The 14,762-nt window shown below is 42.7% G+C and overlaps 1 protein-coding gene across 1 annotated transcript; it reads left to right on the top strand.

The window, feature by feature from the left end:
- Window positions 1–4,441: 4,441 nt before the first annotated feature.
- Window positions 4,442–11,176, top strand: gpr37l1b (G protein-coupled receptor 37 like 1b). Its single transcript, XM_084552754.1, has 4 exons — window positions 4,442–6,169; window positions 7,688–7,996; window positions 8,904–9,275; window positions 10,349–11,176. The coding sequence occupies exons 1-4, from the start codon at window positions 5,474–5,476 to the stop codon at window positions 10,520–10,522; spliced, it is 1,551 nt and encodes a 516-aa protein (XP_084408880.1). The 5' UTR covers window positions 4,442–5,473; the 3' UTR covers window positions 10,523–11,176.
- The last annotated feature ends 3,586 nt before the right edge of the window (window positions 11,177–14,762 follow it).

Here is a 14,762-nt window from a genome sequence, read left to right as displayed (position 1 = left end):
TCAGCTTTCTAGCAGAATGTTGTGTGCCTACATTGACTGGTACTTGATGCTATTCACGATTCCCTCCACCTCCATCAGAGGCCCAGTTTAGTGAAGTGAAGGACAGCAGCCCTTTCCTTGTTTACTGCAAATTCTTTCATGACACCATTTCTGTCTGTCAAGCTGTATAATGTGCAGCGCTTCATTCTGGTCTGTTTTCAGGGTCTAACGTGACCTTTATCTTCATCAACACTACCATGACATGGAGTGATGCTCAGACCTACTGCAGAACACATCACACAGACCTGGCCAGTGTGAGAAACATCACAGAAAACCAGAGGGTGAAGGAACTGATACCTTCTGGAGATAGAGTCTGGATCGGTCTCTTCAGAGACACCTGGAAGTGGACAGATGGACGTGACTACTCATTTAAGTTTTGGTCAACTGGAGAGCCTGATAACAGAGGAGAGGATGAAAATTGTGCACTAGCAAACTTTGGAAGTTCTGGAAAATGGGAGGACTGGCCCTGTGATTTTAACACATCGTTTATTTGCTACACTGGTAAACTATGTTTCAGTTAGCCTTTAGGTTTAGCACTTAGCTTTACTTTGCACATAGAAACAAGCTACGCTAACAGCTCTGCATGCCTGTGCACAAACACAGCAGTAAATTGGGCCAAATGCTAACATTAGCATGCTAACATATGCATACATCATGTTGTTTTGCAGATATTATCTTTATGATCTTAATTAACCATGTCAGCATGCTATTAGCTAAATTATCAGTAAGTAAATTACAGATCAGTGGGTTGGTCTTGGTGGACCGATGCGACTCGTTGATGCCAGAGTGCTGTAGAGGTCCATGCTAAGCTAAGCCAAGCTAAGATTTTCTCTAACCATGTGATGTCCATTTTTCTTTCTGTCTGTTACTTTAAAGCTGTAACTTCAAAGCAGGTGAAAGTGAGGCTGGTGAAAAACCCTTCTCTGGATCTGAATGACCCTGCTGTGATGGAACACATGCTGCAGCAGGTAATTTATTCCAGACATCAATCTACAGATTCAACCTTCTGATCCCAGTTAGAAACACATGACTCCTACTAACGATTATGAACACATTCAATTATTATTAGTAACTAGATAAAGGTGATTTCATGGTCATGGCTTTTCTAGCTGCAAGAATATAGCATGTTGATCTTATATTGTGATATTTGTGTGATGCAACATGCTCCTATAAACTATATTTTAAATGAAAGAATCCAGGATGTAGCTGATCTCATCTAAAAGTAATTCTGAGTTTTTGTTCTCAGACTTATTCAATAAATATACTTAAGTATCTGAACTGTCTCCTAAGCTAAAGCAAAGTTAACGTCAGTCCAGACCAGCTCACAGTCAGTTGCTGATGGTAATGGGCTATGTCAACATAATGTTTTGGTAATATATATTTGGAATTTTCTGTTTTGTGTGTCTCAGATCAACCAGAAGCTGAAGGACCAGGGGGTGAATGGAGACATCAAACTGAGCTGGAGGAAGCAGTCAGATGGAAAGGTCTTCCACAAGGATGAGGAGGAGACAAAGAAGAGGAACTGAGCTGTAAATATTGTTAGGAAGTCTTATCCTATAAAAGATTTGCTTCTCCTTTTTTTCTGCTTTCGTCTTAATTTTCAGTAATTTGTGATTATAGTGAGTTAAATGAATAATAATGCTATGCACTGTTGTATTTAGGAATGCAAGTATACGTACGTAAGATTAATTTTATTTCAAATGATTGTGATTGCATCAGTGAGGCTGTACATACTGATTAATGCTAAGTCACAGCAAAACACAAAAACAAAGTACTCTGCATATGGAGGAGGTCAAGGTGGATGGATGGGCCGACAGTAATCCAGCACAAGAGACGCCCGTTTGATATCAGTTTCTAACCTCAAATCAACGTACAAGACTTTTTAAAAGCATGAACACAGCTGTTGACCTGACTTTTTATTTCCTTCTGTTTGGGTCTGTTAGCTTCCAGCTGCTTGTTGGTTACAGTAAATACAAGTTAAACATCTCAGTTCTGATTTAAACACAGGGTCTAATCCATGTGTCCACATTCATGAGAAGGTCATATTGGTTTAAAAACAACATGTGGCACTCCCTAAGCTTAGACAGTACTATTGGGCAGCTAATGTTAAAAACCTCCTATATTGACTGGGTGAGGAAAGGGTGTCTCCAGTCGTCTGGGTGGACCTAAAAAAACACAAACAACTTGTACTGAACGAAGACGAGGACCCAAGTATTAAACTTGGTGGAAGATCTAAAAAGAAGTGAGATTAAGAAGGCTTGAAGGAGTTTGAAAACCCTCTTGCCTATTTCTGAAAAAAGCAGCTGAGTAAAGACCTGTAGATAATGGTGTCTAGAGTTTGGTTAGGCTTGAGGAATGTTAATGTACATCCTGACAATAAAGCATATTATCCAATCCAGTCCTATCCACTTTTTTTATATAGCACAATTTGAACAAACACAAGGTTTCCAAAGTGCTTTACAAGATAAAACACAAATAATATATAACACAATAAAAACATAATAAAAGATGAAGTAGCAAAAGTATGGGGTCCCAGAGGTGCCACCAAAGACCATGACTTCTGTCTTTTTTTCATTAAAATTCAGAAAATTTAAAGCCATCCAAGCTTTAAGGTCGTCTAAGCACTTTAGCAGCGAGTTAACAGAGTATGATTCAGACTTTTTGAGGGGGACATAGATCTGGCTGTCATCCGCATAGCAGTGGAAAGAAATGCCATGTTTCCTGAGAATGGAGCCAAGTGGGAGTGGATAAAGACAAAATAAAAGAGGGTCAAGCACAGAGCCCTGTGGGACCCCACATGAGAGAGGAGCAGTGGAGGACACAGAGTCATCAAGGCTGACGCAGAAAGTCCAATGTGACAGGTAGGACCTGAACCAATCCAGTGCTGTGCCACTGATGCCCACCCACTGCTCCAGACGAGCAATCAGGATGTCATGGTCGACTGTATCAAATGCTGCAGTCAAATCTAAAAGTACCAGGACAACACAGTGACCAGAGTCAGTAGCTAAAAAGATATCATTAAAAACTCTTAAAAGCGCTGATTCTGTGCTGTGCAAAGTTTTAAAACCGGATTGGAAAATCTTTGTTCATTTAAAAAGTCCATGAGCTGGGAATAAATAAAAAATTTGCCAAAACAGTAGGAGCCAGCCCAGGTTTTTTTTAACAAAGGCTGCACAACTGCATGTTTAAAATTTACAGGGACCACTCCAGAGGACAGACTGCTATTAATAACTCTGAGACAAGATGGCCCAATAGTGGGAAAAACCTCCTTAAAAAATTGGGGTGAGACAGTATCATCAGGAGAACCTGAGGGCTTCAAATGACCACAAAGGGCAGGGTCACAGGGTCAAACGTGTCCAACACAGCAGAGCAGGGGACGAACACTGAAGTATCAGAAGCAGAAGGTGAAATAAGTGCTCTCGTAGAAGTGATTTTATCAATGAAGTGGTGAAGAAAGTTCTCACACACAGCAGGGGAGGCCTCAATTCCAGTCTGTGGTGCATTCAGAGCAGAGTTATTATCAGGAAGGCAGCCACTAATGCTTGACAGCAGTAGATTTTGACCATAGATGGTTTGCAAAGCTAAAAAAGGAGGTTGAGATAATGTAAAGCTCAGCCCAAGGGAAGGAGACTCTGATGAATATAAAGAGAGGAGGTATGTTCAAGATGAAATCAGATGTTTTTTTGGAGACACCTCAGGTTTATATTCTGTATACCAACTGTACTCAATAAACTCTATTCTTCATGTCTGAGCCTGAATGCCGTGCTGCAGTGTTTTTCCTCTATGTATTGAGTCTTTTGATGATGGAACTGAACCACAGCTGATCCACTCTCTAATATTTCATTGGACCTCCTTTATCTTTGATTCCAGCTCATTCTCTGTATCATTGTTTCTATAATCTTCTCCAATGTCACCAGATTTATTTCCATCCAGTGTTGCATTCATTTTCCACCAAGATCTTGTATTGATGATGGAGAGTCTGACCACTGCACAAAGCCTTCTCCAGCACATCCCAAAGATTCTCAATGGGGTTCAGGTCTGGACTCTGTGGTGGCCAATCCATGTGTGAAAATGATGTCTCATGCTCCCTGAACCACTCTTTCACAATCTGAGCCCCATGAATCCTGTCATTGTCATCTTGGAATATGATCCATTGATGGAATAACCTGGTCATTCAGTATATTCAGGTAGTCAGCTGACCTCATTCTTTGGACACATAATGTTGCTGAACCTAGACCTGAGCAACTGCAGCAACCCCAGATCATAGCACTGCCCCCACAGGCTTGTACAGTAGACACTAGGCATGATGGGTGCATCACTTCATCTGCCTCTCTTCTTACCCTGATGCTTCTCCACTATCCTTCCAGTTTTTAATAATGCCTTGGACAGTTCTTAACCCAGTTTTAGTAGTTTCTACAATCTCCTTAGATGTTTTCTCTGCTTGATGCATGCCAATGATTTGACCCTTCTCAAACAGACGGCCACAGGATGTGTCTTTAGACATGGTTGTTGAAGAAATGAGAAGCTACTCATTGCATCAGTTGGGCTTAAATAACTTGTTGTCAGCTGAGAGATAATCACCCATGCAGTAATTATCCAATAGGAGGCTCCTACCTATTTGATTAGTTAAATCCAGGTGGAGACTTTTTGTTTGGCCAGGCTGTGTATATTTGCTCAGTGGCATTTTTGGCTGCTGTTAGCTGATTCTACCAGTAGATGGCAGTGAGACTTCAAACTAGTTTTAAATCTTTGTTCCTCCCATAACTCACTACTGCAGGGGGCAGCAGAACTGAGAGTGTTTGAATGTGTGTGTGAGAAAGTAGAAGCCAAAAAGAGTAAAAGGAAAGTATGCATGCATGGTTTTGCAGACAAATGTGTGCGTTTGTGTGCGTGCCAACCTTGTTTGTATGCCTGTGTGTGTCCTGACAAAGGCTCCATCCAGCCGTGCTGCAGAGGGCTGCATGTTCCCAGAGAGCTTCAGGACGCCCAGTCTCTCTGCTCCCCGCAGCCCAGACACAGCAGCCCCGACACGGACAAGGACCCTCACCCTGCTCCCCTGTGCCCTCCTTCTCCTCCTCCTCCTCTTTCTGGAGGTCTGACACCTGTTTGGATTACTAATGGATGGGAGAAACAGAGCTGAGGTTTAAGTGGTAAACTCAGAGTGTTGGGACTTTGAAGAGAAGAAGAGGACTCAACTGGACGTCCTGAAAACAGGCTTTCTTGCACAATCTGGAAACTTTTCCTAAACTTTTATTGTTAAATTCTGCAGCCTAGTCATTCCTGGGATTGCTGACTTTATTGAATCAATCTCTTCTTGGATCCAGAACAAATTATACTAAAAAGTTTATTTTGTCTCCGAGGACTTGGACTTTGTTGGGAACACTCTATGAGGCAGTCCTAAAGATTTCTTGTCTCGTCTTCCATTTTCTGCGTCATGTCTCTGTCGGTTTGTCTTTGGCTGTGTCTGTCCCTGCCACTGCTATTTACTGATGCAAAGAGTGTTGGGCAACATGGCAGCCAGCACGAAGACCTTGGTAAAACCTCCTCCGGTGTCAAACTGGAGCCCGTTTGGCCCAGCCACCGGGCCAAAGCTCAGGAAGACACCCCTCACCAGAGCCTCCTGCTGGATCTGGACCTGGACCGCAACCGTCGGCTGACCCGCGGTGCTGACGAGGACGAGCAACAGTCCACCTTCAGCCACTCCTTTGAGAATGACTGGGTGACGGCGCCTCAGGTCACAGAGTTCAGCAACAGAACACAAGTAACAGCTGGAGATAATGGTCACGACAATGACGTCAACCTCCATGTTAGTAATGCCTCCACCCCCGAACACAACGGCCCGGGACTCTTCAACCCCTTCTACCCGCTGGCGGAGAGCTCGTACGCGGCCTACGCTGTCCTGTTCCTGGCCGGTCTGGTGCTGGCGGTGGGTGTGGTGGGAAACATGGCGGTCATGTGTGTCGTCTGGAACAACTACTACATGAGATCCGCCTGGAACTACCTGCTGGCCAGCATGGCATTCTGGGACTTCCTGGTTCTGGTGCTATGCCTTCCTGTGGTGGTCCTCAACCAGCTCTCCCATAGGAGGATCCTGGGTGACATCACCTGCCGCATGGTGCCTTATATGGAGGTGGGTGGAGCTTCTGATAAAGTAAGAGGAAGTCGGGGTGTGTATGCACAAATCTGAACCACAGACTGTAGAAAAAACATGGATGACATGTCTCCACTTCCTCCCATTGGTCAAACGGAGGCTAGAATTCCAGGGATACGGACGGCGCCATCTTGGATTTTTCAGTGACCCGCCCACACTTCCTCTAGAGTCACGTTTGGTTGATCGGTTAATACTGCACTCTGCTCTGCCTCCATCAGTTACTAAGAGATGCTGGATCATTATTTAAATCCAGCTCCATTATAGATTCAGACTTTGTAAATGCTAACCACCAACAGCAAACTAACGTAGTTAAAGTTGTGTTGTTTCAGCTAGCTAGTGAATTATATTCATTCACTGCCAATCTTACAAAACAAAAGTTTAACTCACGGAAAAAATTATTCCTCAGATCATTGATGGCAACTGTCAATCATCATGAAGTCACATCCTGTTTTATAACGTCAAATGACTGATTGAAAATTTACTCTTTAACCTACATCAGCATTATATTAACGACCTAAAATGATATAAACCATCTTTGAATAAAAACTATGTGACGTGTACTTTAGTTTTTTAGTTCGGCCAAAGTCCCACCCACCGGAGGCGGGGCTTATGACCTGTACTGCAGCCAGCCATCAGGGGAGCTCTACTTGTTTCGGATTCACCAAAGAGGAGCTGTCACGGCTTCTACTTTTTCTGCAGTCTATGATCTGACCAAGTAAAGTAAAAATACCAGGATGTGGTCTTGCCCCATTGTTTTATCGAGGACACATTAGAAGGTAACTTGATACGGCCAGGTATCCCAGAATTCATTTCAAGGTGCTGTTACAGTTACAGACAAACGAGCGTCCTGTGTCCTCCAGAGTCTGAATTTCAGAATCAAACTAGTCAAGTGCAAACTGCCAAGGATACCAAGCGATCAACTGAAGGAGACAACTAACACCCCATCTATGTCTGGTCATATTTGAAACCACCGTTATATGAGTTCATTAACGAACTGAAAAACCACAGAAGATCCTGACAGCTGTTCTTAAAGTATTTTCATAAACTTATAAAAAATAAAAACTCTTTGTCAATGTAGATATAAAAATATTCTATATTACTGATAAAACAGATATTTCACAAACATCACCTGTGTTTCCAAATTAAAACAAAGACAGTCACATGTCACATACTTGATAGACGAGACATAGCCCAATGTTATGTTCACCCGTCCATCCACCCCACCCTCCTTGCTCAACTGCCATCACTGTTGTTGCCTTAAATACTGCAGGTGTGCGTATAAAAAAACCCAAAAACATCTCAGATGGGTTCTGTTGTCCTCTTTGGTCACCGTGGTCACAGAAGACAACAAACTAGTTTGAAAGACTATAGATGTATAGAAAGATTTCCAGTAAAACGCGTAGAGAGACTCTGAGCAACACTATCTGCGTCCTTCTCTCTGTGCTGCATGAACAATAAACTAGATCTGAGTCTTAACAGCTCCCGTCATTTGTGCAGGTTGTGTCTCTGGGCATCACGTCCTTCACCCTGTGCGCCCTGGGCATCGATCGCTTCCATGCCGCCACCTCCTCGTCCCAGCCCAAGGCCCGGCGGGTGGAGCGCTGCCGCTCGGTGCTGCTGAAGCTGCTGCTGGTGTGGCTCGCCGCCCTGCTGCTGTCCAGCCCGGAAATCTTCCTGTGGCAGCTCAGCCAGGCCGTGTCCCCGTCCACCGGCCGGCTGGTCGACTCCTGCACCATCACCCCCTCCTCTCCTCTGTCCCTCTACCTGCCAGACTCCCTCCATTCCCTGCTGCTCAGGTATCACCAGGTGAGACGACAGCAGACTGTTTTACATGTTAACCGGTAAATCAATTAATGCCCAATGTTGTTCATGTAAGGATTTAAATTTACAAAGGTCAGTAAAATATATATTTTTGATGATGTTTTTTTCCTGTTTTTTGCATCTCTTATGTGCCCGGTTTATACTGTTTATAGTTTTTATTGTGTTTATTGTGTATAGATCTTGTCTTTACCAGTAATAGGCCTGAAACCACTTGATAATAACCCAACCCACACTTTTAAGCTGGTGTATGTGGATGTATGTGATTGGTTGGCCTGATGCCACATGTCCACACCCACCTTGCAGGTGCCCCATTGGCTCATATATATATGTTTTTTTAGTTGACACGTTAACCTGTCCTTTGCAGCGTGTTTCTTGATGACCCTGATGAAGCAACAAGCCAAAATGTGTTTTGACGTTTCTACAATTTCAATTCCTCCTCAATGTGCTGTGGTAGCGGGTGAAGTTGCACCAGTAATACTATTTCTTTTCTTCAGAAAAGCGTCAAGCAATGACAACCTTTCCACTTTGAACAGAAAAACTTCAGTGTGATATTTTAAGGTTTCTTTATCTGTGCATTTGTGCAGCTGACTGATGTTCCTAAAGGTTCCTTCAGCCCAAAGAAGATTTGGCAAATTTGCTGCTCTACAATGAAAAAGAAGCTAAACGTCTTAATCTGCATAAAGTTAACACGACCTCTGTTAACGACACATCAATCAGAAGATGGAACTTCACGTTGTTGTGTTGAAGCACATATAACTAAACTTTAAAGGTCTGTGGCTTTTTTTTCTCTTTGAACCAGGAAGTACCAGTCTGAACCAGGAAGTACCAGTCTGAACCATGAACTCCCGCCACAACCAGAAGACTCTTAAAGTTTCTGCTTGTCTCTCCTCAGGGTCGGATGTGGTGGTGTTTCGGCTGCTACTTCTGCCTCCCCGTCCTCTTCACCGTCCTCTGCCAAATGGCCACCCGCAACGTTAACAGCGACTCCACCTCCGCGCAAAAGCAGCGTACCCATGACGACCGCTCGTCCAATCAGAAGCGGCAGCAGCACCAGGCCGTGGAGCGGCAGCTGAACTGCACACTGCTAGCGCTAGCCGTGGTGTACGGCGTGTGCGCTCTGCCCGAACACGTCTGCAACATCACACTGGCCTACACACACATCACCATCTCTGAGGACACCGCCGCCATGCTGGCGCTGTTACATCACTTCCTGTTGTTCTTCAAGTCGTCAGTGACCCCTGTGCTGCTGTTGTGTCTGTGTAAGGTAGGTTGGATGGTTACCAGGCACCTAAACCATACCAAAGATTTACAGAAACATCAGTCAAGGTTGTGTAACTTGATGTTGCACCACCTGCCTTCAACTACGAAGTCTTTCTTTCCAACTCTTTGTGTTTATTAGAAAGGGTCTTCTCACTGGAGATAAACTTCTAAATACATTTATTGGACAAAACGGGGACTATGACTATTTGGCCCCAATGACTCACACAGAGCACATGAGCCCAGCATCCCTCAATGTCCCACAAAGAACAGAAGGAACAATTATAGCCGGAAAAAAACACACCCATGAATACACATGGTCACAAAACCAGTGTTCAAGACACTTCTGAAAAACCTCCCCTTTCAGAACCGAAACTCCTCGGAAAAACCCAAAAAGAACTCCAGACTCGATCTGTATGTTGAGACATGACTGTGTGATTCTCTGGTCGTCCATCTCTTGGATGGTTGGTTTCTAGTGGAGTGGTTTCTCTGGTTGCCTCTATAACCCTGTTGTATTTTGTCATGTCTTCAAAAGTTCTGTCATCAGCAATCACGGTCTCTAGTTGACACTTCGCTGATGATCTAGTCGTGCAGAGACTAAAACCCAACAGTCTCCAGCATATCTGGCATGTTGCAGCTGGAGATATTGCACTGAAGGTTGGGCAGAAGAACTGTTCAGTAGGTTAATTATTGCTCCTTAGAGATAAACCTTGAACAGAGCTAGGCTAGCTCAACAAAGCCTACAGTGAGTTTCCCAAATTAGACTTTTCAAATATCCACAGCCTATTTACAGACAAGAACAAAACTCATTAATGTTTTAAACTGAGAGGCGTACTATTATTTATCGTTTTCCAAACAAACTGTATTTAAAGTCCTATATTTTCATGAAATATTAACATGAGAAGTTATTGAGCCTTGAGGAACGTAGGATGAGATAGTGCAGGGAGCTGAAGTTAAAATAGCCACATAAAGAGACGGCAGAGAATTATTGATTAATTGCGTTTCAGTCCGGTAGATTTATTATTATGAGAAGCAGGTAGTGAAGTATTCTGATGTCTGTTTGTGCCCAACATGTTTCAGGCTCTCGGTCAGGCATTCATGGACTGCTGCTGCTGCTGTTGCCAGGAGTGCCAGCCAACCACAGCTCAAGGCTCACCAGGCTCCGCCCAGGTCAAGCTGAAGGCAGCCAATGAGACGTCCATCTTCTTTGACAAGGCTAAAGACACGTCGGCCATTTTGTCCATCTCCAGCTAGAGTCACGAGTCCCTCCTCCACCATCGATCGATCATTTTGACCATAAATCAATCACTCCACCATCCAGTCTTCTGTTAGCTTTCACCTCGGTTCCCTCTCTCTTCTCCACAACTCATTTCGTCCTCCTTCTACAGAGTCGCTTAAATGTTTTTGAATCCTTCTTAATTTTCAACATTTCTGCATAAATATTACTCAAAACTAAACAAGTCCTGAAAGTAGACAAAGAGAAACCCAATCAAACACATGAAACAGAAATATTATATTTGTACATTTATTTATGAAAGTCAATCACTTGTTTCCAGTATCTGCTGTGACCTCCTTGTGCAGCAATAACATCAACTAAATGTGACTGCTGATCAGTCGTCTACAGCAGAAAGAAACTTATACTTGTGTATTTGTTTAGTCAGGAAAATGAACCAGTATTACTTATCAGTGAGGTTTACAAGCTAACTTCAAGGTCAAATTAAACACAAAGGTGTTTCCATCATAATGAGACTCAGGTGTGGTTCAGTTCCTGGTTTAGTTTAAATAAATCAGGGATTTGTCTCGGTCTGATCTTCACGACACATGCAGTCCAATAGAAATGTTGTGGAAGGACCTGAAGCAAGCAGTTGATGTGAGGAAACCCACCAACATCTCAGAACTGAAGTGGTTCTGTTCTGAGGAATGGGCTAAAATTCCTCCAAGCTGCTGTAGACCACTGATCAGCAGTTACCAGAAACATTTAGTTACAAGGAGGTCACAGCAGATACTGGAAACAAGGAGGACATGGTATGAACACATGATTCATTTAGTTGAATAAATACAAAAAAGTCTCCACCTGGATTTAACTAATAAACAGGTAGGATAATTGGATAATTACTGCATGGGTGATTATCTTTCAGCTGACAACAAGTTATTTAAGCCCAACTGATGCAATGAGTAGCTTCTCATTTCTTCAACAACCATGTCTAAAGACACATCCTGTGGTCGTCTGTTTGAGAAGGGTCAAATCATTGGCATGCATCAAGCAGAGAAAACATCTAAGGAGATTGTAGAAACTACTAAAACTGGGTTAAGAACTGTCCAACGCATTATTAAAAACTGGAAGGATAGTGGAGAAGCATCAGGGTAAGAAGAGAGGCAGATGAAGTGATGCACCCATCATGCCTAGTGTCTACTGTACAAGCCTGTGGGGGCAGTGCTATGATCTAGGGTTGCTGCAGTTGCTCAGGTCTAGGTTCAGCAACATTATGTTGTCCAAAGAATGAGGTCAGCTGACTACCTGAATATACTGAATGACCAGGTTATTCCATCAATGGATCATATTCCAAGATGACAATGACAGGATTCATGGGGTTCAGATTGTGAAAGAGTGGTTCAGGGAGCATGAGACATCATGTTCACACATGGATTGGCCACCACAGAGTCCAGACCTTAACCCAGTGGTTCCTGAACTTTTTTGGGTTGTGACCCCATTTTAACATCACAAATTTCTGGCGACCCGAGAGACATTTTTTTTCTAGAATTAGTTTTTGATCATGTTTGTTATACCATGTTGCAAATACAGAGTTTTATTTTCCCTGATAAGATGTACAGTTAGGCGAGCTTGTCAAAATGTAATTATTCCCTCAAAGCAAATTTTTAATATTAAAATAAGCAATTTTATTGGTCATTTTGGCAAAGAAATTTCAAGTGAGTACGAGACGGCTCCTGCTATAGCCCCAAGTTAATTAGGATTCCATGAAGTGCGCAAGGAGACGCCATCGCTGCAATCGGGCCATTTTGGGTCAAGTGACTCAAGTGACTCAAGTGACTCACACAACCGGAGAAGGCTTTGTGCAGTGGTCAGACTCTCCCATCATCAATACAAGATCTTGGTGGAAAATGAATGAAACACTGGATGGAAATAAATCTGGAGACATTGGAGAAGATCATGGAAACAATGATACAGAGAATGTGCTGTAATAAGATAAGATAAGATAAGATAATACTTTGTCTGTTACACAAGGTTACAGAAAATTGTCTTTGACAAGCCTCCAGTCACAAGAAAAACATTCATATAGACATATACAAACAGGACATGGGGTGTTGAGGTATCAGCTGACTGTGGTGTTCATGTTGTGCTGTTCAGTATGGCTATTGCAGAGGGGATGAAGGATTTCTTGTCGATGTTTTTACGGGCCACTGGTACAATAAAACGCCTGCCTGATGGTAGTAGCTGGAAGGAGTGATGGAGGGGGTGGGAGGGATCCTCTGTGATCAGGTTGGCTTTCCTGATCACAACCAGATATTAGAGTGTGGGACCTTTTATTTTTGGTGGTGACTGTTTTTTTTTTGGCCAGGCAGTGTATATACATAAGTCTAGTACTTCTGTTTCATGTGTTTGACTGGGTTCTCTTTGTCTACCTTCAGGAAAATCTGTTGATGTTTTGAGTCATTTTTATGAAGAAAAATAGAAAAGGACACAAATATTTTTAAGCGGCACTTTGTTTTCTTTTCCTTTTCCAGTACAATAATCAATAATCATCTTTCTTTCCGTCTTCTTTTCCTCTGCCAGACCACCATTTGTATGATACAAACTCAGTGCCACCCGTCCAGCTTCCTGTCCGAGCAGGACGTGATGTTTAATCTGTAGTGAGATTTAGAAAAGTTGCTGTACTTGCACAAACCAGGTGTCGTAAAAAGCAGGAGCCTGTTTCAGGACTCTCCGAAAGGACTCTTCTCTCCAGTCATGTGGTGAAATATGTTTGGGATGCAGAACAGACTGTCTTCTTTGGTCTGCCATAGATCGATGCAGCGAAGCTCAATCTTTAATGTGTTTCATTGAAATGAGAGTTTATGTCCATGATTAGCATGCACCGGGAATGTTTGAACATTTATGTTATTTGGCCGATGTAAACAAAATCACATGTCAATGCTTAGTGGGTTTAAAATATGGAAATTAAATTAAATTACAAATTGATTTAAATTATTAATTCAAAACATTGTACAACAACAGTTGTATATTGCTGTATTTCTTGGTTAGAGATGAGTTATTGTTGCTTTTGGGGCAGAAATAATTCAGTTTCTTGAGCTCAACTCTGGATTCATCTGGAACGTATTCTCCTGTTAGTAGCAAAGCTGTAACTGTTCTGTAACTCCATATTGAATCCTGTACTATGAATGTACCCCCCCCAGCCTGACACAGATACACACACAAAAACACTTTAGGAACAACTAAAAAAAAAAAAAACATGAAGAACAGCACAAGGTGTTGACCTGGCCTCCAAATTCACTAGATCCCAAACTGATCAAGTATCTGTGGGATGATCCACAGAGGCCCCTCCCCTCAAAGACCCCCACTAACAACATTCTGTTGCCAGACACCACAGGACACCCTCAGAGACACCCTCTCTTGCAGAAACTCAGAAAATACCAAGACAAAGAATCCACCATCAAAAATGACTCACATTAGATCATTTCTGTATCTAACGCAGCATCCAGCGGTGGTGAAGAACCAGGTTGTCACGGGCAGCTGGGACATGAATGTGTGATATGAAGGAGAACATGTGAAGAGTATATGAACAGGACTCAGAACTGTCTCTTTGTACAGGAAGTTAAACTGTGTAGTTTTCAACAGCATTAATGTCTCTTTAACTTTCACTCAAACCACTAGAGCAGACGGAGGAGCAGATGTGACTGTAGCTCGTTTTAATGCTAGATCCACAACTAATGACGTGTTTGTACGGAGGGAGAGCGAGATAATGTTTTTTATGTCACAAGAATGCCTCTGACTTTGTAATGTTCACAGTGCTGAAGTGTTGGGATTACAATATGTGTCAGACCCGACTCACTGTCTCCTCAGATTGTCTTTACTTCCACCAAACCTTAGGGTTCGTTAACACAAATCAAACGTGGAAACGAATATCTGTGGAAGCGCATTGCTGCCACGCTAGAAAATGAAAAACAGATCATACGTTATAAAATAAAAGGTTTCTTGTTGTTTTTTTTTCGTTAAAAACTGTTTTTCGAAAAAAAGGCTTCTCCTTATTGTAAATATCACTCAATGACTTCATTCCTGTTCAGCATGATGACTTTAAAATTGATGGAAAAAGAACTTTGAGAGACTATGGTCAGAAGTCAAAAGGGTTTCTTTAATCGTGATTCACAGAGAGTCTCCCTCTGGAGAAAAGCTCCTCTGGCTACCTCCCCTACACACACAGCTTTTATACAGATAATCTGAGTATGTAGTTTCCATGGTAATGTGAGTGCTATCAGT

Source organism: Chelon labrosus (genome assembly GCF_963514085.1).
Source record: "Chelon labrosus genome assembly, chromosome: 10".
NCBI lineage: Eukaryota > Metazoa > Chordata > Actinopteri > Mugiliformes > Mugilidae > Chelon > Chelon labrosus.
The sequence above is the reverse complement of the archived record's forward strand: the minus strand, read 5'-3'. Positions and strand labels throughout refer to the sequence as shown.